General features: G+C 37.6%; 4 protein-coding genes across 7 annotated transcripts; 1 reads left to right on the top strand and 3 right to left on the bottom strand.

Annotated features, from left to right (window-relative positions):
- The first annotated feature begins 271 nt into the window (after positions 1-271).
- LOC108017675 (CDAN1-interacting nuclease 1) lies at positions 272-2,340 on the top strand. Its single transcript, XM_017084782.4, has 3 exons — positions 272-613; positions 995-1,480; positions 1,583-2,340. The coding sequence occupies exons 1-3, from the start codon at positions 354-356 to the stop codon at positions 1,833-1,835; spliced, it is 999 nt and encodes a 332-aa protein (XP_016940271.4). The 5' UTR covers positions 272-353; the 3' UTR covers positions 1,836-2,340.
- On the bottom strand, positions 2,341-6,224 carry LOC108017677 (zinc finger protein 706-like). 2 transcript variants are annotated; one of them, XM_017084786.4, is made up of 3 exons: positions 6,100-6,224; positions 3,533-3,684; positions 2,341-2,687 (listed from the first exon to the last, which is right to left on the bottom strand). In XM_017084786.4, the coding sequence occupies exons 2-3, from the start codon at positions 3,674-3,676 to the stop codon at positions 2,598-2,600; spliced, it is 234 nt and encodes a 77-aa protein (XP_016940275.1). In that variant the 5' UTR covers positions 3,677-3,684; positions 6,100-6,224; the 3' UTR covers positions 2,341-2,597. The 2 variants fall into 2 exon arrangements, with proteins under 2 accessions (XP_016940275.1, XP_016940274.1); XM_017084785.4 differs by lacking the exon at positions 6,100-6,224 and adding an exon at positions 3,963-4,155.
- On the bottom strand, positions 4,649-6,273 carry LOC108017676 (zinc finger protein 706). The gene is made up of 3 exons (XM_017084783.4): positions 6,100-6,273; positions 5,638-5,789; positions 4,649-5,043 (listed from the first exon to the last, which is right to left on the bottom strand). The coding sequence occupies exons 2-3, from the start codon at positions 5,779-5,781 to the stop codon at positions 4,954-4,956; spliced, it is 234 nt and encodes a 77-aa protein (XP_016940272.1). The 5' UTR covers positions 5,782-5,789; positions 6,100-6,273; the 3' UTR covers positions 4,649-4,953.
- Positions 6,274-6,803: 530 nt separating this feature from the next.
- On the bottom strand, positions 6,804-13,024 carry meru. 3 transcript variants are annotated; one of them, XM_036815198.3, is made up of 5 exons: positions 12,583-13,024; positions 9,890-10,260; positions 8,814-8,973; positions 8,499-8,644; positions 6,804-7,794 (listed from the first exon to the last, which is right to left on the bottom strand). In XM_036815198.3, exons 2-5 carry the CDS (start codon positions 10,217-10,219, stop codon positions 6,883-6,885), a joined length of 1,548 nt encoding a protein of 515 aa, XP_036671093.3. In that variant the 5' UTR covers positions 10,220-10,260; positions 12,583-13,024; the 3' UTR covers positions 6,804-6,882. The 3 variants fall into 3 exon arrangements, with proteins under 3 accessions (XP_036671093.3, XP_065720649.2, XP_036671095.1); XM_036815200.3 differs by lacking the exon at positions 8,499-8,644 and having other exon boundaries at positions 7,621-7,794; positions 12,583-12,985; XM_065864577.2 differs by lacking the exons at positions 8,499-8,644; positions 12,583-13,024 and having other exon boundaries at positions 9,890-10,071.
- Positions 13,025-20,551: the final 7,527 nt, after the last annotated feature.

The raw sequence follows: 20,551 nt of genomic DNA, 5'->3' as shown, positions 1-20,551 counted from the left end.
CGTATTTTAACAAATAAGGTGTCATATAAATATACAACTGGGCACTTATCCCCAATGTCCCCAACAGCTCCAATATTTTGTTTACACATATTAGACCTTCCTAATTAGCCTATTTTAGGGTTTCGTATTACGTTGCATAAAAATTGTTTCTTCGCCTTAAAGGGGAAGGACCTTTTGCAACAGCGTCGACAGTGTGAACGTTATACCAAGGTGTAAAAACAATCGACTTAATGTGACATCACTAAGCAATCGATACATTTAAATGTATATTCGATCACCGCTTGCCGCACAGCTGTTTATTCTGGCGCTCTTTCCTAGTTTGTTGGAATAAGTTCGGTTTCTGGCCCTTAAAAATGTTTCACGCCCCGGATTTGGCCGGCGGAAATGTGCAGCAGAAGCGGAAGATCCTGAGTGGCGGAGAATACAACCGGATCTGTCAGTTCATCAACGGCTACCACGGATTGGCCATCGACTGTGAGTTCGAGCTGAGGAACCGCTTCTTCAAGGACGTGGAGCCGATGGCCTTGACATGCATCCTTCAATCGGAGCTCTTCAACAGGTCGCGGGGTCAACACCACAAACAGGAACAACGTGGCAAGAAGCTCCTCAAAATGTAAGGTTCCAGAGGAAATGCAACCTTTTTGGTTCCTTTTCTGAGACTCGGCTGTTCGGCTTGGTTGTCCCTGACGATATTTTATAGTTTTAGCAACGACGACGAATCTTGTACTGAAATTCGAACCCAGATCTTCGTCAGGAAGCTCGTTCATATGTACATTCACTTTTTTTGTAGAATTTGTTCTTTCATATATGTTATATTCTGACTATGCCCAAATTAGTACACAGCTCTTGAGCTCTTAAACTCTTAACAACTGGTCCTCCATCTTTCATGAAATTCAGATTGTACTTAAAGATTTTAACGAAAGATTGGACGATTTAAATGTTAACTTTTCTCTAAACTTTGTGTACCAATAATATCCGCATTTTTTGCCTCTAGCTATGAGGATCAGAAGAACGTCTATGACAACGCCCTGCTAATCCAGATGGCCTGTGTCGAGGGGCTCAATCCAGTGGCTCTCTGCAGGATGTTGCTGCTCGAGAAGTACAAGCGACGCCACCGCTCGCACATCTCACGGTTCCTGAAGCATCCGCACCTCATCGACGATCCCAAGCTGGCGGCCAATGTGCAGCAGTGCATAATCAGCGACAATCAAGAGGGATCCATTACGGACCTGCGAAGACGCATCATCGGCGAGGAGTACGAACTGAAGCTAAAGACTCTGGCCACGGAGGCGGGTATTCATTTCTATGACGAGCAGGATTTGCGGCGGATGGGTTATGACAAGACGCCGGACATCAAAATGATCCTGCCATTCCTATACAGAGGCTCTGTGATCAACTGGATCGAGAGCAAGGCCAATTTCGGGGACCCCAAGGGACATAAGTTCAACATCCAACAGCAGCTTCATAGCTACTGCAATCGGTAAGGATTTCAACTAATTAACATTCAATAGTTTCGGTTATCTTAATCCAAATGGTTGGTTTTTCCTACTTCCACTCCGTTTAAATCAATTGCTTTTTTTAGTTTTGGGCCTGGCATTATAATCTATTGGTTTGGTTACCACGAGGAAACGCCTTTGCTGTCGGATAATAACATTGGCATAACTGTACTCGCTGGTTTTCCGGCCAAAGAAGATTTGGTTTTCATGCAGCTTGCACAAGGAGAATTTGCCACAGAAACTCCAGCAATAACAACGGATTCCTGTTCGTCGAGTCAGCATTTAGGACAGACTATAGAAGCCATAAGTCCGGGCAAAGAACTGAAAAAACCCTCATGAAAGCGGAAGTGTTCCAAAGGAATCAGAGACACAGCAAATAGTCGTAACTCGCATAATAGACTTTTTACCAATTGAACGATATGTGCTTGTTTTTACAACGTGCATAGATAACATACACCCAAACTTAACATTGTAAAATTTAAGTAGCCCTAAAACAATCAAATTAAACTAAATCACTTCGAATCGTAGTATGAAGACGGAGATGCTTTGCATTTACACATTAGCTGTTAGACAATGCTGCTGCAGCAATAACATTTTTTTAGTTTTAACAATTATATTTATTGTATTTATAAATTCAAATTTACATGATTTATTAATTGTGTATAGTACAAAAAGATTTGTTTTCTTCCTTTTCTGGCATAAATCGCATATAAAACTATAAAATATTGTAATAATCGTTGTTCAGTGAACAATGTTCATAAAACAAATCAAAAACAGAGCACGAGTAATTATTGTGACTCAAATTGCTTGTCGTCTTTCAGAGAAATAAAAATCGAAACAATCATTTTTATTTTGCTATGTGGTAGGTTGCTCTGTATTGTGTTAGCCATTAAGTCATGTGATATTTTCAATGTAAAAACCGAAAGTCAGCAGTGTATATAAAAAATTCAGCTGGGCCCTTTGCAACTGTATTTTAACCTAAGTCCTAAATCCTTTTCTGGCTGAATTTAGGTTTTATGCATAGGTTTCGTACTGGTAGGCAATTCGTCGATCTCTTTCAGCTTGATATATATATATATATGCACACGACAAAGTTTGTCATCAGACGTCCTTCAGCTCCTCGGGCATGTCGTTCTTGGGGTGTTTATTCTCGAAATGCTGTTTATAAGTCTTGGGATCGGGCATTTGCGACTGAAATGGAGAAGGCACAAGATTAGATTTCACATAAACAAAAAACTTACGAAAAGTAATGTTTACAATGGAAGCGCTATGGCTTGCCTATTCCTCTAAATTAAATCGGATTCGTATGGGGCATAAAACTCTTTCCCTGAACTAGAAGGCACTACCTTTTTGTTAAGTATCATTTCTTTTTTAATTCCACGATAAAACCACCGTCATTTCGCTTTGCATGCAAATTAATTTAGCAAGCAGACAGTTAAAAAGTTTACAACAATTATTTGTTTGTTCACTTGTGGAATTTCGATTGGTGCGGACTTTTAATATGCAAAAGAATTTCTATAATAACAAATTCTATATTGAGTCGTAATTTTTTTTTTTCGAAAAATACATTTTACACTAGATAAGCTGCAAGTGATTTGGTTCAAGTTATAAGTTGTAATTTTGTTGGAATATTTAACTGGAATAGGTTTGTTAAAAGCAATGCTATCTAAACAACCATCATCACGAATATTTTTTGTATGGAAAAATAAATCTAAGCGCAAAAATTTAAAGTACATATAATTTTAAAATCTTATAATGCTGTATAAGATTGGAATAGCCCTGAAGATGTAAAATGTTTCCCTGTCGATTTTGTATGGCTAATGTGTTTAAGTGATACTCGTATGAGATATGTAAGGTCGCAGAATTTCTACTTTTATCTTCTCCTTTAAAAAAGGCACTTTATCTATTTAGATAACAGCTATAGAGCGGATCGGCCCTTTTCAAAACTAAATCTACGTATGTTTAGACAAAATGATCTTTTTAGTATGAGCTACAAAAAGTGTGGACTTTGGGAGGTTCCACTGTAGCTGGCTCACCTTGCAAACGGCACACACATGGACGAGTGCCTTTTGAGCCGCCTTTTTCTGGTCGTTGGCACTGTGTCCCTGCTGCTTCTTGAGCTTGGCCTGCTTTTCGGAGGCCTTCGCCTGCGACTGGATCTTTTGGTGTCCGCGTGCCATGTCTTTTTCTAAAAATGGGAATTGAATTGTTAGTATAAGTGGTTTGCCGAAAGGTCTCAGAGCGGGATTACAAAACAAAGGTGGCAGAAGCGCAATTACTTTCTCTTTTTCGACCCTGGATTAAATGGTACAGGCTTTTCCCAATCTGTGTATGTATTTCCAATGATAAGATTGTAAATATAAAATCGGGCCTGACACGACACTGTACTGCACATCACCCCCGCAATAGAAAATGTGGATTGCGACCACGTTCTGCGCTCTTTCTGCGAATTCCATCCTCACTTACCTAATTAACCCGATTAATTTTGGTCGCCTGTGCTAAATGCAGATGCCTCAGCCTTTGGATTTGGGTTAAATTCGTTGTCTATAAGCTGTTTTGATTTGATACCCGAAATTGTTGACGATTCGCCTTAGCAATTTATTAATTTGTTGAGTTTTGTTTCGCTGCCAGGTTGAATGGGACCAGATGGAACTCTGAAAGTATACCCCAATGTAGCGCCATAGGGTGGAGGTGTAGATACTTGGTACACCTTAGCGGTGACTCAAACCTCTTGTAGTACTCGAAAACAAATGCATGCGCATTTTTCAACCAAAGCAAATTTTGTTTGTACTTAAACGTCCTCTGAAATTGTAAGGAAATTATATTGATAACAAAACAATACTACACCAAAAGAAAAAGATAATTTAATAGATTATCAAACTAGATTCAAGTAAAAAAATTGAACGATTTATGAATATTTAACTTGTTTTAAGATTTCAAAAGTCCGGCGGATTGAAAATCCTTTTAAGGGCAATGTACAATTTCTAAATTATTTTATTATTAACATTTTTTATTCTTTTGTTGCTTATAAATTGTCATTTCTTTGTTGTTTTTATTTGTTTACAGTACAAAAAGATTTCTGGCTTAAATTGTATAAAACTGTTCTTTGTAAACCAAATCCAAAACGACGCACAGAGTAAAAAATAAATATCTAAATAAAATCATTCCTATTTATTTTGCTACGTGGTTGGTTGCTTTGTATTGTTGTAGCTATTCATCAAACACACTGTGTTAATTTCAATGTTTAAACCAAAACCAAAAGTCAGTATTGTGTATACAGAAAAATTGGCAAATACAATTATTATTACTATTATCCATCCTCTGGGCTTCGGCTTGATTGTTGGTCTTCTTCTTGGGCTGATGTAAAGTTATTGTTGCAAAGGTTTCGTACTGGTAGGCAACTCGTCGACCTTCTTCCACATGATAAAGTTATATATGCACACGACCACATCGGGCATCAGACGTCCTTCAGCTCCTCTGGCATGTCGTTCTTGGGATGCTTGTTCTCGAAATGCTGCTTATAAGTCTTAGGATCGGGCATTTGAGACTGAAATGGAAAAGGCATTTGATAAGATTCCATTTATAAATAGTTATCTATTGAGAGAAAGATTGGGTGGAGGCTTATAACCGGAAAATACAGTGATACGAGTATATCAATATGTTGCTATCGGCAATATATCATCAGTGCATAGCTATATTTTACTTTAAAATAAATCTATTTCGTTAAAACTCAGTAACAGAAATGATTCTTTAGTTGAACTTTTAAGGACAAAAAAAAGGCGTACAGATTATTGTTACTTAAATAAGTAAGTCAGAGTTAGTTTTAGAATTTATAATATTAAAGAGTAGCAGAAAGAGAAAGTTTTTATTCGCCTTTTAAATGAACGTTGATTATGCTAAAAGCCGGAATGCCTTAAAAATTGTGTGCGAGTGAAAATATGTTTTAGTTAAACAAAATAAAATAGAGTACTGATCTAGAGTGGTTCGTTCAACTAGATCTTATTGCTGATACAGAGTATAAGTGTATTTTCATTAAGCTCAATAGCACCATTCAAGCCGCTCTTTCTCGATCTACTTGGGTTCTCCCAAGGACTATAAAATAGATCTATAAATGTATATCTACTGTGATGTGATGGCTCACCTTGCAAACGGCACACACATGGACGAGTGCCTTTTGGGCCGCCTTTTTCTGGTCGTTGGCACTGTGTCCCTGCTGCTTCTTGAGCTTGGCCTGTTTCTCGGAAGCCTTCGCCTGCGACTGGATCTTTTGGTGTCCGCGTGCCATGTCTTTCTCTAAAAATAGTAAAATAATTGTTAGTATAAGGTGTTTGCCAAAAGGTCATTAATCATGGGTTTTTTTCGTTAGGCTCAAACGGGATTTGCAACAAAGGCGGAAGAAGCGCAGTTACTTTCACTTTTTCTCCCAACAACCTACACCCTAATAAACAGGAAATGAGTTTCCCGATCTGTGTAATTCCAGTAATAAGATGTTATGTTTAAATTAAAAATGAAATTTTGCACCTACAACAAATCACCCCCGTAAAAGAAAATGTGGATTGTGACCACGTTCTCGCCTATGATTTCGAACCCCATCCTAACTTACCTAATTAACCCGATTAATTTTGGTCGCCTTTGCTAAATGCAGGTGCTGCAGCCTTAGGATTTAGGTAAAATTCGTTGTCCAAAAACTGTTTTGATTTGATACCCGAAATTGTTGACGATTTGCCTTAGCAATTTATTAATTTGTTGAGTTTTGTTTCGCTGCCAGGTTGAATGGGACCAGAGCTAGGATATACCAAAAATGGTCGGTAGCGAATATATTTGGATGGGGTCTTTGATAGATACTAGTGCTGACTCAAACCCCTTAAGGGGTTTAAAACAACGTAATGACAAAGGCCGTTATAAGGATAACGGAAGTATTTTTAAAATCTTTAATCGAGTTAAAGAACGGTTAATGATTTACCCTTGCCATCAATATGTATACATATATATATCTAAAAATCTAGATAGCAAGTTAGCTTCAGAATCAATATAGTTCAAGAAATTTTATATTCGTCTAGTAATTATACCCAAGTTTAACTGAAGCGCAGGTGCAGCCGTGGTTGCTTTTTTTTTGTAAAACTGAACTATCTGCATAATGAACTTTTACAAGCTTTAGATCTTTTGAAGTTATACGTACTCTTTTGATTTCTTAGAAATATTATTATACAAATACGAAGTATTTGCTCAGCTAAGTCATTTTGCAAAAGTTAGAATAAATTTTGAACGTTTTCTAAGAAATCCCAAATATATCAACAAAGTTTAAAATATATATAAAAATGTAAAAACTACATATTTATTCAATTCATATTCAGTCAAAAACTTAACAAATTACAAATATTTAAAACTATACCAGCATACTGGCGTTATTATCGCAAAACTCGTAAATATTATCAACAAACAGCATTTCCTGCGTGTTTTTAGCAACTTGAGGGGTATTTTCCATTTCCTGTGAGGACTGTGGTTGCTTAGCCACGCCTCCTTTACATTCAGTATCTGCCTCCGTTTCCTCCAAGGTCAGACGTTTTAATTTGTTGATCAGAGAAATGTCGTGCCTGATCTCGTTCTTTAGTTCGAGCAGTTCGTGTTCCGTCTTAATGATGTCCTCGGCATAAGCTTCGATATTTTGCTGCAACTGCCCAACCGATAGCTCCATTTCCGGTCCCTTGTACCGTTCGTTCTGCAAGCGGTACAGTCGGCACTTTTCGGATAACTGACGTGTTAGCGCATATTCCTTCTCATAGCGAACATTCATATCGGCATGTAGGGATGCCAGCTTATTGCGAACACTATTGCGTAAGGGTTTATCCTTTCGCCTCCTTATGCAGTTATTATTATAGTTATTGTTGTTACACTCGCTGGGGATCGCTGTTCTGAATGTTTCGATTGAAGCCTTCGTAACCTCGTGACGACTTCGCCTTCGACGTCGCTGCTTTGAGACGCGGTTCTCGGCCAGTTTATAAAGCTTGGCTTTGGCAGCATTTTCGGTACCCTTGTAAAGCTGGTCTGGCATTATGACCAATACCAAATCATTGGTAATCGACTGCTTTTGACCAAGCAAACTCTTCTCCTTCAACTTGTTAGGCACTTTGGGAGGAGTGTTTGTCGGTTTAGGCGTCATCTTCTTTCCCTTTTTAAGATGCAACAGTTTTTTGAGCCACTTGAGCATCGAGAAACTCGTGGGCGGTTGTGTATGGGGTATTAGTTGCATGGCCAGGGGATCTCTGAAGTTATCTCGATGCTTTAATGATATGCGAAGCTGTAAAAAAAATTAAAAGGAATATTAAAGTAAAGTTTAGCAGGAAATAAAATTGTAGGCTTAGAACTATTTCTTGCTTGTTTGTCTTGAAGGTATTTTTAAAACTTTGTAATTTTTATATATTATTTTACGGACAAAATCAAATTTAAGAGCTTTCATTTGTGTCTTCTGAACTACTACAATTTTTAAAATAAAGTAATGCAATTAACGGTATGTACTACCCGAATCTATCCGTATCCTAACTCTTTCTGTCCATTAACTAGATAAGATCATCAAATAACAATTAGAAGCTCGCAGTCCTCAAATAACATTACCAATGGGAGGGATCATAAAAAATTTACAACATAATTAAGCCGAAAAGAAAACATGAACTTTAATACAAAAATCAATAGGCAAATTGATTTCACTCGGTGCGTCATGGACAAATAAATACGAAAAGCCAGAGCATAAGTCAAATGCGAGTGGAACAATATAGTAGTCGCGGGTGTGACTTCGGAAAGGGATGTAGAACCTAGGGAAGGGGTTTCGAGAACGACATGAATTTCACATTTCTTGGCTTGCGTGTGGCGCCAGGAAAAAAGCGCTTATTATGCAATCACTGTAGACTTTTTTTCGGGCCCAGTTCGCTGGTGTTTCGTTTTTCTATTTCTTTTTTTCTGCACGCCAGGTGGGATTCCCCTTGGTCCCCCGGTTGTTGCCATTACCTCATTGTGTACACGGCTCCAAGCGCGCCAAACGGGCAAAATGGCCATGTTGCCATCGTAGCTCCGCTCTATGCCGCCCCAACTTTCCGTTATAATGTAATCGCCGTAGTCACGCGATGCTGCCGCCGTATTCCTCTGGCCGCCATCTTGTTTTTCCAACGTCCGGAAAACAAAAAAATTCAATGAAACGAAACGCAAGCGGGAGAAAATAAAAGTAATTGTAAATAAGAAGCATAAATAAATAAAAATCCGAAATTGTGATATACCAAAAGAAGCAGTCACGACAGGATCGGCTAAAAAAAATTATTGACTTACCTTTCGGATTGTTTCCGCAGTAAAGCCCATCGCCGTTGCTCAGTTCGTCATCAATCAGCGCCTTGATTATGTCATCGCACGTCGTTTTGTTCGTCACTCCCGATACGTAACGCGCCTCTCCATCGTCCATCCAGATGGGGATTTCCTTATGGCCTTGCTCCTAAAGGGTGGCAGGAAAAAATGGGGAAGTACGAAGATCAATAAACAGGGTTGCCACACATTCTAAATTGGATTAAGGAGGCCATGGTGCAATGCTTAAGTTTGATACGTTGTTAAATAGATTATTCATTAAAAAAATGATAATGAAAGAGACAGTTCAAACTTTTTATAGTTGTTTTCATTTGTCTACTTAAAAAGCTGATCATCCAATAATAATATGTTTAAACAAGTTTATGATAAAATACTTTTCTATTTCTATTCAATTCTTTTTTACCACATTTTATATAATTTATTTTTTAGCAGTAGCACCTTTACCATTTGGAATTTTTAGCTTTGGTATTTAAAAATACATTGAATTGTTTTTTCCCAGTTTTTTGGTTACTGTTGGAAACTAACCTTGTAAATTTAAACTTGAAAACGTAAGACGAGGCTAAAGGCTATTGACGTTTATATTTTTGTTACAACTGTTATTTCCTCAAAAGTACTTTAGAAATTAAGTTTAAAAGGTGCTTAAGAGATCTATATATATATATATATATGAACGTTTTATATATTGCATTTGTTTAAATAAATCCCTAAGGTTGCAATCAATAGCTTATACCACCGACGCATCTTGGGAGTTTCCCATTGATGTTTTTAGAAAATGCATTTTCTTAAAGAAATCCCTAAGGCTGCAATCAATAGCTTATACAACCGACGCATAATGGGAGTTTCCCAGGCCCTTTTAAGTACAGCACAGGTTCTCTTCGAGGTCGCCTGTTTATACATATGACTAGCGCCTGTGCCTGCCCACCCAATTAGATGATTTGTTTGATTTCAGTGGAAAAGCTGCCGCAACCGAAAATCAGGGGTGGGAATTCAGGAGGGGTTGGGCTGGTAGTAGGGGTCTTTGGGCCGGAGGAGGAGGAGGCACTTACCACAGTGCTATTAACGCCATAGAGGGAAATGGAACGGTGGCGACGACTGGCCTGGCCAACGTTTCCGTTTTCCCTGCCGTGTTTATTTTTGCATGCTTGCCGGGCTGGTGGTGCTGGTGCTTTTGGCGGTGCTAATGGTGGTTCCCCCACCGATTCATCCACCAAACGCTCCTCGAATGCAGCCTGCTTATTATTATTATTATTATTGTTGGTGTCTTGATTTTGACATCGCCGCGGCGGAAGAATGGGGCTCTCAGGTAGATTCAACAGCGATGGACAGCTGTCCAGATTATCATCGATGAATGTGGAGTTCTGTTGTTGCGGCGCCATATTCCTTTGGCTCGTTGAAAAACCTCTCTAGCTAATTGGCACTGCAATGAAAAAAGTGTAGAAAAATAGTTAAATATATATGGAGAACATGCAATATCCTTGTTAGACATTTTGTTGGTTCAGTTGGGTGTTCGCCTACGCCTAACGATCAATTTAGATTTGTTGCCCGCGATTAAATAAATTATGCAGTAGCCCTTGCCGTACAATACGTGCAGCTATATAGAACATATACGTGTATATATAGATGCACCTCACCATAGACACGACGCAACCCCATCTAGATTCCTAGAAAATTGCCTACCAACGTCAGTTGGCGCCGGTGGCCCATTATTCAGGAACATTGCCGGCGTTTAGCCTGTCGCCCCAGCCCCCGATCCACTCCGTTCCATCGGAATCCTACGAGGCCTACTGAGGCCCCATTCCCCAGTTCACGGCCCCACTAGGCCTCACATAATTTGTTGTTCGGGGGGCGTTGTACGGACCTTGCAGTTTGTATGCAAATTCCCTTTTTCAGCCGAAAAACATTTTCCTTTCTGGTTCATTTTCTCTTTTTTGCATTGCAATTGGTGGCCTGACTGACTTATGAATTAATGCTAATTTATGCCGCCGGAAAATGCAGCGAAGGAGCTCAAATTATATAGATTGGCGGGAAGGACCGATGAAACATTTTTTGGCGAACGAGTTAGAGAGAATATGTCTCTTATTGGATAGCGCCAAAGTAGAAGTCAAATATAGTGCCTTCTTTTCCTAAAAAAACTTGTACATTTAATTTTACTGAAAACAATTTGAAGGATAACAATTCATTTAGATTATATTAATCTTAAGTTCTAAGCAAATTACAATTGGACCATTTATAGTTCTGTCAAAAGATAATCTCGATATTCAGGTGGGATCAAAAAAGTATTAGAGGAACCCGTTATTAATGGCATTATCATGTGTATAAGATCGATCTGGAATGCACTTAAAGTAATTTAATTTTAAAAATTGTTCATAATGAACCTCTTTCAAGGGGCACCCCCACGGACCTTATTTGTGGTCAAAACTACAATTGAAATGGAATTTACAGAACTTTTCAGAATTCCCTCATCAAATATTTATTTGCTCTCTGGACAGGTGGCTCAGCCAACGGCCACACCCCCTGTTCTATTAGAGAAATGAGTTATGAGTAAAGTAATTTGCGAAAGGATTTCCACCTGTACTGGGCTGCAACCCCTACAAGTCCTGCCGCAGAATATCCTTGAGTGTGTGCCGCCTTTGATTGCGCCTGGACACCTGGACATGCCAACGTTCATTTAAAAATGTAATTTCCAATCAAGATAAGTTCAAATGTAAATTTCCATCGGCGAGGTCAATTACTGAACTCTGACCCGCCCCCGCATTGCACTTAATTGTTTCTGGGGGGTGGACAGCCACCCCTTATTACACATTCATGGCTGGGCGGTTGGCCAACTTAGGAAATACTTCTAACCCCCCGAAAGTTCAATGTCTCCAAAGTTTGGGCAGCGATTGTGTTTTACTCTTCGAATACTATATTTTTAACTGTTTCACAATTTTAGCCTAGGCCCAATTAAATGCTCCCGTGCTCCTCAATATTTCCGTTGCGTGTTGGGGTGAAATTAATTTTGTTTGGGTACTGCGCATTGGATTCTAAAATAAAAGTAGAGGAACCAACGCATTCGTGACGTTAGCGCTTCAGTGGGGCTGGTTATGGGGGCGTATGAGTAATATTGCGATGCCTGTGATTTGGAATAGTAGAAGTCAAAGTTTAAGCTTTCGTAAGGAAAAGTCCTTATGGGTAAAACTTTTTCCTGTGTGACTTTGAGACCATTTAGCTTCAAGTTAAAATATGGCTATCTTGGTTTCACTTGAAATAAATCTACCATATTTTGTTTTTTATTGATCAATAAATAAATCAAAGAAAAGAAATATCTAACTGAAATTAAAATATGTTTTATAAGAATAGAAACGGTACGGTTTTATAAAATATATAAAAATATTTATTTCACACTTTTAGAATCTTTCTTAGATTATTTTTGGCTCCTAATCCTTTTGAAAAATTTATACATAACATATATTTGATTCAAAACTAGCTAATCTTGCCTCTACCTATTGGTTTCCATTTATAACCTTATAATAAATCCTCTCTTCCCATTTCAAAAGTAAATTCTTTTTAACATTTTGTTTAACTGGGCATTTTTGTAATCGTTGTGTAGAGTCGAGGATTAAATTTTGGCACCCGCAGAACCACAGAATAATGAAATCAACTGTGAATTCTCCCAGTGCCAAGGTTTAAAGTCGGCTGAATCATGATCTAGGGTTCCAAAAACACGAATTCTTAGAGAAGATCACCGAAGACCGCTTACCTCTGAGTGATTTTTTCGAAATGTGGCAGTTCTGGGACACCTTTCAGTTTGATCCTTTTCGGGTTTCTAGAAGTTTTCCTGCAGTTTTTGGCAAGTTAGCAAGCAAATTTGGTGCTGAGAATTCTGTTTTGCAGTGAGCTTCACTGGTTCACACATACTGCAGCTGCAAGGACATGCTAATCCTTTGAGCTTTGACACTTGACTGAAGTTCAAATTTGAATTTGCGGCTATGTAAGGTGAGCTAGGCAGCGCCGTCGACGTCGACAGAGGCGCTGACTGCGCTGCTGCCTACCGGCCGGATAATAAACGAGTATATAAAAATGTTTCTAGATCTAGACAGGTGCTAATGTTGCTGTCCCTGTCGCTAGCACTCGATTCGAGCCTGGCACTGAAAGCCTTTCGCTCCGTTCGTACCGCTCGCATTCAAATATTCTCGGCACGGCACAGGTCCTTTCCTTCCTGCTCGAGGACTCGTGGTTGCCACCAACAACGTTGCACAACAAATAACTGAACGGCGTATCCTTGGCGACGGCAAGTGACTAACTAAAATTTTATTTGCTACCACACAAAACTTTAAAGCAAAAAGGGAGCGCAGACACACCGACACACCTGGCGTTGCGGCAGAAAGAGAGAGCGTCCGATCCGAGGGTAGGTTCCCCTACCAGCCCCGCTGTCGTCATCATCATCATCATCATCACCATCATCATCGCCATCCTGCCACTGTCTTTTGGCCAACCACCAGCCACCACCGAAATTGAGTAAAAACCCCGGTATCAACGCCCGAGTGTTCCTACCAATTTCCACTAGCCCTAGCCTTCTAGAACTTCTCTCTTTCGTACGTGGCCACTACCATTACCAATACCGCTCCACTACCACTACCTTGTTTTTATACCACTCCCTCCGCTCCTTGTTGCAGTTTCAACTATTCCGTAAGCGAGCTATAGCGTGTGCTACCCAGCAGCACCAACACCAGGAACCACCAGGAACCACCATCAACACCAACACACTACTGCACTGGGAAAAATACTAGCAACACCGATGATCTTATGATCCAATGAGGCGCAATCCCCCACACAAAGGTCTCTAAAAAATGTTCATATATCTTGGTTTCTAAATTTTATTGGTTTACATCTGTAAATATTCTTGGCCGAACCCGCTCCTATCTACTTAATAATTTCAATATTGTCCATACTGTTTTTAAATATAATTATAAAAAGATTTTTGATTTCGAAATGTTATATTTACTAACACCTTTTTAACTCTTCATTTCTTAACGTTAATAACACACTGCTTGGAACATATGTGATACAGGTTTCTTAAGTGATTTTAAATCACCTAGAAAGATCATTCCTTCTAATATTGTGAACCAATTTTCCAGTATGGGGTTCTCTGATAATAAAGATTTAATGAGTTTTTTATCTATATTGCTTTAAACGTGTTAAATTATATAGATGTACCTTATTATGAATACCTTATGTTAACATTTATTGAACGAATTTATGTTTTTCTTTAATATCGGAAAAAAATAGTTATCAGTATTTTAGTATCTAAATTTAAGGTTATATTTAACCCTTCTGCCAACGAGAGGTGTGGAATACGAAAAATGTATCATTTTTTTTCAGTGTACCAATGCCATGACGCGCACTTTGCGTTATTTGGTAAAACGAGATTGTTGATAACGTGCAAGCAACAACAGCAACAACGAACTATAAAAAACTCGCGGTACATAAAAAACGAATTTCTGCCTTGTTTTTATACACCCCCAGTACCACCTCCATCCTTTGCCCAGCCTATTTTGCCACCCCCACTGTTTTTTTCGCTGTGTATTTTATTGTTAATGGGCAGCATTTGCTTTTCGATTCGATTTTTTTCGAATTTTTTCTTTTGGTTGTACATTTGTAACAAACAGACTTTTTTCGGCCAGGATCAAACACTTAAGGATAGCAGAGGGAGAAATACTATATAGAATCGAGTTTGGGCGGAATTCAATATTGCTATCTAAGCAATAGTGCTAATGGTTCAAGCAGCAGGCTTTTGTGGCTTTAGGATTGAAAAAGAGTCCTTGCTTGACAATAATAACGTTCAGCGTTTGATGCAATATGATATTTTAATTTTTTACCAGGTTTCTGATGTTATTTCTGGTAAATTGACAATTTGGATACAAGTATATGATATATAAAAAAATTTATGTTTTACAAACTTTTTTATCAAGAAAGATTTGGTACTCAAAAGCGAAAACCATTAACCATATAATGCATATTATAAACATGATATAAACCTATTGAATACAATAGCATAGGTAAATTTGAAGCCAATCGATTCGTTGTGTAATTCTCCAGAGTCATAATTCATATGCAGATCGATCCACGATGACTAAAATATATAAATCCCCTAGCTTCAACTATTTTGCTTGGCCAACCAATAATTTCCATTGGTCTCATTGGGATTGGACAATACAAATATTCAATAATGCTTAAGCTCATTAGGAATCGATTGAATAGAAGTGCGGCTCAAATGGAACATTATAGGAATTATAGCTGCTGAGGAAACGGGGCACTACCTCCTGCAAAGTTGATGGCAGGTGCCAACTTATCTGTGTAATATGACAAATTGCCCCTCCTTGCAAGTCATTACAACTTTGCTTAGTAATGCTCAAGCGATTGCATTTGAAACTAAAATATAGTGCCTATACCCAACCCCATCAAAAAAAAAGAAAAAAACAATTAAAAACACGCAACTTGTTCATTTCTGGGGAAAAAGCGCGTGAAATTTCGACGCGTTTTGGGCCAAAAACGAATGCGGCTATGACGATTATGTAAATGATTGATTTGGACCTGGAGCGGGTTAGGCTGTACTTACTGGCTCTCAGTGACTAGGGGTTGGTTAGGGGTGGCTAACTTGCCCGATGCGGTTCAGCGGTTTCATGGCACGGCTCCGCGTTCGGAATAAACAAACATAATGCTCGTAATATCCTTATAATGGCACCAGCAACTCTCCGGGGGGATTATTATTACTATTACTGCTTTTTTTTTAGTGTGGGAACCTTTCCTGGTGGGTATTAATTTTTATTTGGATTTTCCTTGGCCACATGAAGCGACTAATTGCCACGCCCCCGCCGCCTTAGATCCCTAATTTTGCAAGACCTTTCTGTCCATTCTCAGTCCTGCATGCAATTGCCTGGCGCCACGTGTCAGCGGGCATGGAGGCGCCGAAAAGGGGGTTATTTGTGGGGGGTGCTGTCTAGCGTTGCATGTGTCGCACACTCGCATATGGAAATTTCCTAATGACAGGGGAGTACGACTCGGCACCCAAGTTCATTGTAGTCGAGTTCAGTGCTCAAGCAATGATTGAGTTTTATTGTTGATTGTTGAGCAGAGATTGCAGGTCAGCCGTACAGGGTCAGTTGTCAGTGGCCATAATGGGTGTCCGCGCACTAATGAAAGCGACCCAAAGGTAAACCCATTTTGGGACATGAAGGTAGCATATTACTACATCTATAATTTTTTGATCATTAACCTTTCATATTCTTAAACGTCTGAACTAAAAAGCCGTTAAAGAGTTAATTTAAAAAAATGTATACGGCATTATTATTGATTTCAATATAATAAATAATAAATAAATACATACCTTTAATTAAAAGTAGGAATAGTTATTTTAAATTTATGTATGAAGACTTTTACAATTTACAGAAGAGTATTTTGTTTATATATTATATATGTTAACTACATTATTCAAAAGGGTTTTAAGACAACTAAAACACAGGAATGCCCTTCCTAGAGCATTGAATGTTTGGCTAAACACCTTTTTATACTATTTGCATGATTATTTTCAGAAAGTTCTAGACTTCTTTTATAGACATATTTCCACCAATTACTAATCTCATATCTTTCTGAATAAAAAATGCATTTTTGGTCACCTGCCCCAAGAACAAGAACTGGGTACGCATAGGCATTAAGCAGTCATTTATTTAATATTGTTAACAATTCGTCCAGGTGGCAACGGTTTTTATATTTTCTGAATATCGTGAGTTTATTTTATTTTCCATTCGGGATTATAAGGTCCAACAGATCTATCATATAATTTGAACATTCAGCATCAGCTGTTTTCTGGCATTGTTCCCTTGTTAGGACGTAACACACATGTTCTCCTCGAAGTACTGACCCTGACATAAATATTTCCTGAGATCAGTTCACATGTGTTCGATCCATCCACACCCTCCACAAATTGTAACGTATTTTACCGCCACATAACAAAATATAATTTGTTTGCATCAAGTCCTAAAGAGGGGATATTGTTACCTTTTGGGCCGCTTACTCGCCGGGGCACAAAATAATTACAAGTGGCAACCGGCAGACGACAAACGGCCAACTGCATCCAGGTAGAACCTGGTTGACTTGGCCCCTTCCTCAGGGTCTTACCTTTACTTTTACCTTTACCGCGTGCCATCATCGCCGGCTGCTGTTGCAGGTGCAGAAGTCAGCGAAGCGCGTCCCGATCCCAGTTGAACTCACTCTCGTACAGGGAAACAAATACTTTCGACCTAGCATACCTTTGGCCCCTAGCTGCATTGATATAAATCGAGTTGGGAAGTCTATGAGTTTACGATTTTATTATAGTTGTAATAACATTAAGAAAGTTAGTTTCTAATATCATTTTGTATCCATTTATATTTAAGCAACGGTTATACAATCCAATAACTTAAAGAAATTTTTTGAATGTACTATCTCTGTTTAAATGAAATATTACTGTATTATTTATGTTACTTTAAACTAGTAACAGGTCCAGAATTTTTTTGTGGGAGAATATATTTAAAATGTCTTGAGAAGATATAAAAAGTTTGGAATAAAATACATAACATATTACTTGTATTCCCCCGAGGAAACCAAACCAATTATTTAATAGAATGTTTTGAGTAGCAGATCCTTTAGATTATAACAAAATATATATTACTAGAGTTATTCTAAATAATACCATAAAATTGTTTCCCGTGTACCCACAAACATTCTCAGACCCAAAAGACAGTTGCATTTCGAGCGGGGCGGAAGGAAGCTGTTGCGCGGGTCAAAACACTTGTCCTCGTTCGCCGGTTCCGAGTTTGAACCTTTCGGACGAACCTGTTTGCTGGTTTATCTGGCAAGGGCGGGCTCTGAGATCTGGGCAGCAGTCAGTGGAAATAGGTACACAGAGAATAATACATCTGAATGTGGGGAAGGATATATAAAAGAGCTTTTATCAAAAGAGTTTTCTTATTAATTTTAAAAGTCACAATATAAATAAACAATATAATGATTAAATATACAATGTAATGATAAATATATTTATAATTTTGCATGCCGAACTGATAAAAGCATAGATTCTCTAACAGGCTAAATAAAATAAAAATGAATAATTTGTAAAATAAAAAATTGTTTTCCTGCAAATGACACCGTTTTAAAAATTGGAACTGTTCGTGGACAAAGTTAAAGTGCAATAGTTTATGCTATAAATATAAACCAGACATGTTCAGAAAGATATCTTATCTGAAAGATATTTTTTCTCAGTGCAGAAGCTGTTGCAGCCCCAGTGCACTCAGTTGTCATTCTCTGGGCAGGTTGTTTCTCATGTGGTGCTCGACTTAGGGGTTGTCCCGACTTAACGGCAACTGCGACTGCGTCTGTGACTCGTGTGCATTGACCTGAAAACAGAGCGCGCCTTTTGCGATATTTTTACTTTGTTGATGTACGCAGCATGTATATCCACTATGTCGAAAGGAAAAATGAGAATCTGTAAGAATTCTTACATGACTACAGCTAAAACATAAGGAATCTGTTGATTTGGGGATATCCCCACGGTTACGTAATCGTTTCGTGTCTTGAAGTTTTGAAGAGTTTTCGACTTGCCTTTCACGTAGAGGCTTAGAAAGATAGATGCTTGCTACCATCGAATCTTTTGATGTTTTCTTTCTAGCGATATTATTTTAGCGGTGGGTATTGAAAAAAGGGAAGAACTTGAATGTAATATTTAGAGAAAAGGAAATATTTAAATGCGTTATACACAGAGAAAATTCTGACGTTCTCATCTGATTTGAAAACGACATTTTTTAAGTTGTAAATGTTTTCATTTTCTCGAATCAAGGCGGTATTTACGTTGTATATCTCAACAAAGAAACTATTAGTTCAGTCAGTTGTTAAATAAACTCAATTTAACTTTTCCCCTCTCACCATTTTGTTCTAATATTGAGAACCTTGATACCAAAATGTACTTACACGGTTTTTAAGAACGAATGTTCATGATTGAAGAACAATGTTCTTGAATATTTCTCTCTGTGTACGATGTACGATGTGTACATAACTAATATACTCTTTCTTTTTACTTACACGGTTTTTAAGAACGAATGTTCTTAATTGACTAACCAATAAACTCTATCTTTTTACAATTTTATATTTGTTTTGTTTTCTGCCCACGCTCAGCCCAATAAAAACAATCAATTGCTTCAAATTTATTTAATAATTGTTATTCGTTTTCTGATTGAGACGATCTTTATTAATGCGAAGCTGCTTTGTTTATTAGTTTTCTGGTTTTTCGTTTGTTGTTTTCCAATTTATCGTTTTTTTCAAATATTTTCTCGTTTATAACTAAGTTTTGACTTGGTTTATGTACTTGGTGTATTTACATGATGTTCGTTTGGGAATGCAATGTTAATAAATTGGTTTTTATTATGCTCAAGGTTGTGCATTATAAAAAAGTTCATATTATAATTATTACGTTTCGTAGCATTGTGGAGTTTTTGTTTTTGCAATTGATCTTTAAGAAATCTACTCGTATGTGAAATAAATTGGACAACAGAAATTGCCCCAATGGCTCAACATGTTCTTCTTTTTTTAACTTTTTCATATATTTTTTAACAAATCTCTAGCAAACAGTTCAGTTTGACTTTTATAGATTTAGCAAATATTACTTGTAAAGAAATTATTTTAAAGTTATCGATAAAATGATTTAACTACTAACTGTCTTGAATTATTAATATTTACATTTCGTTCATAGCATTTATAAATTATAAAGCTTTGGGTATTGAGAATTTAGAATGTGTTTGCAATTTGCACTTTGCACACATTATTCATGAGTACATCTACAGATTTTTTTAATGCATTTGAACATTGTGTGTTTTCTTTATTAATCCTCGTTTTGCTAAATTCATTAATGCTTTTTTAAGTGTGAACTTTTATGGCTTTGTTTTTAGATCTATTTCATTTAAATACATTTTCATAATGTTACTGGTCTTTGGTTTAGCTTCTACTTTGTTTTATCAGCAGTGTAGCTTGTGAGGAGTTAAAAACAATCCCAAACTGAAATCGTTATGGGGCACATAGGTCGGTTTCCCATCCATAACAACTCAAACTGTGTTTCGCTTGAAACCATCTAAGCAATCAATTAGTTTTTAATTCTCTTAAAGAAGGCACCTTCACCCAAATAGATTGCTAACTAACATTTAACAGAGTTACGTGGTTAAGCTGTTCAAAAAACGAATCGAATATAGTTTCTAAGGGTCCATCTTTACCGTATTTTATTTGTACATTCCTTATATTGGCCACATATTCAGCAAACTCCACTCACATTTCGTACCCTTGACTATTTTTCCGCAACAAAAATATTTATCCTTGGACGCGATGAATTTGGAGTTCAGTTTTTGTGTATTTCGTGTTCTATATAAGCAGCTAATTTTACAAAAGGATTCAAAATTATTCGGCATTGCTTGTTCGAAAGTTTACATAGCACTTCCTTTCATCTAATTAACTTTTTCGTTTTTGTAAATTGCAAAAAGATTGTCCTTGTCTTTGTGTTTTCTTTTCTTTTTTGTGTATTTTAGTTATATATATTTTTTGTTCAACGAGAAATAATTGCGAAGAGCTTGCAAAAATGGCGAAAAGAAAATTTCCAAAAATCTACAAATCTCTAAATTCATAAATTTATTTATTTGCAAAAAGCATTT

This window comes from Drosophila suzukii, chromosome 3 (genome assembly GCF_043229965.1).
Source record: "Drosophila suzukii chromosome 3, CBGP_Dsuzu_IsoJpt1.0, whole genome shotgun sequence".
In the NCBI taxonomy this organism is placed as follows: domain Eukaryota; kingdom Metazoa; phylum Arthropoda; class Insecta; order Diptera; family Drosophilidae; genus Drosophila; species Drosophila suzukii.
This window is presented reverse-complemented; position numbering and strand designations above follow the sequence as displayed.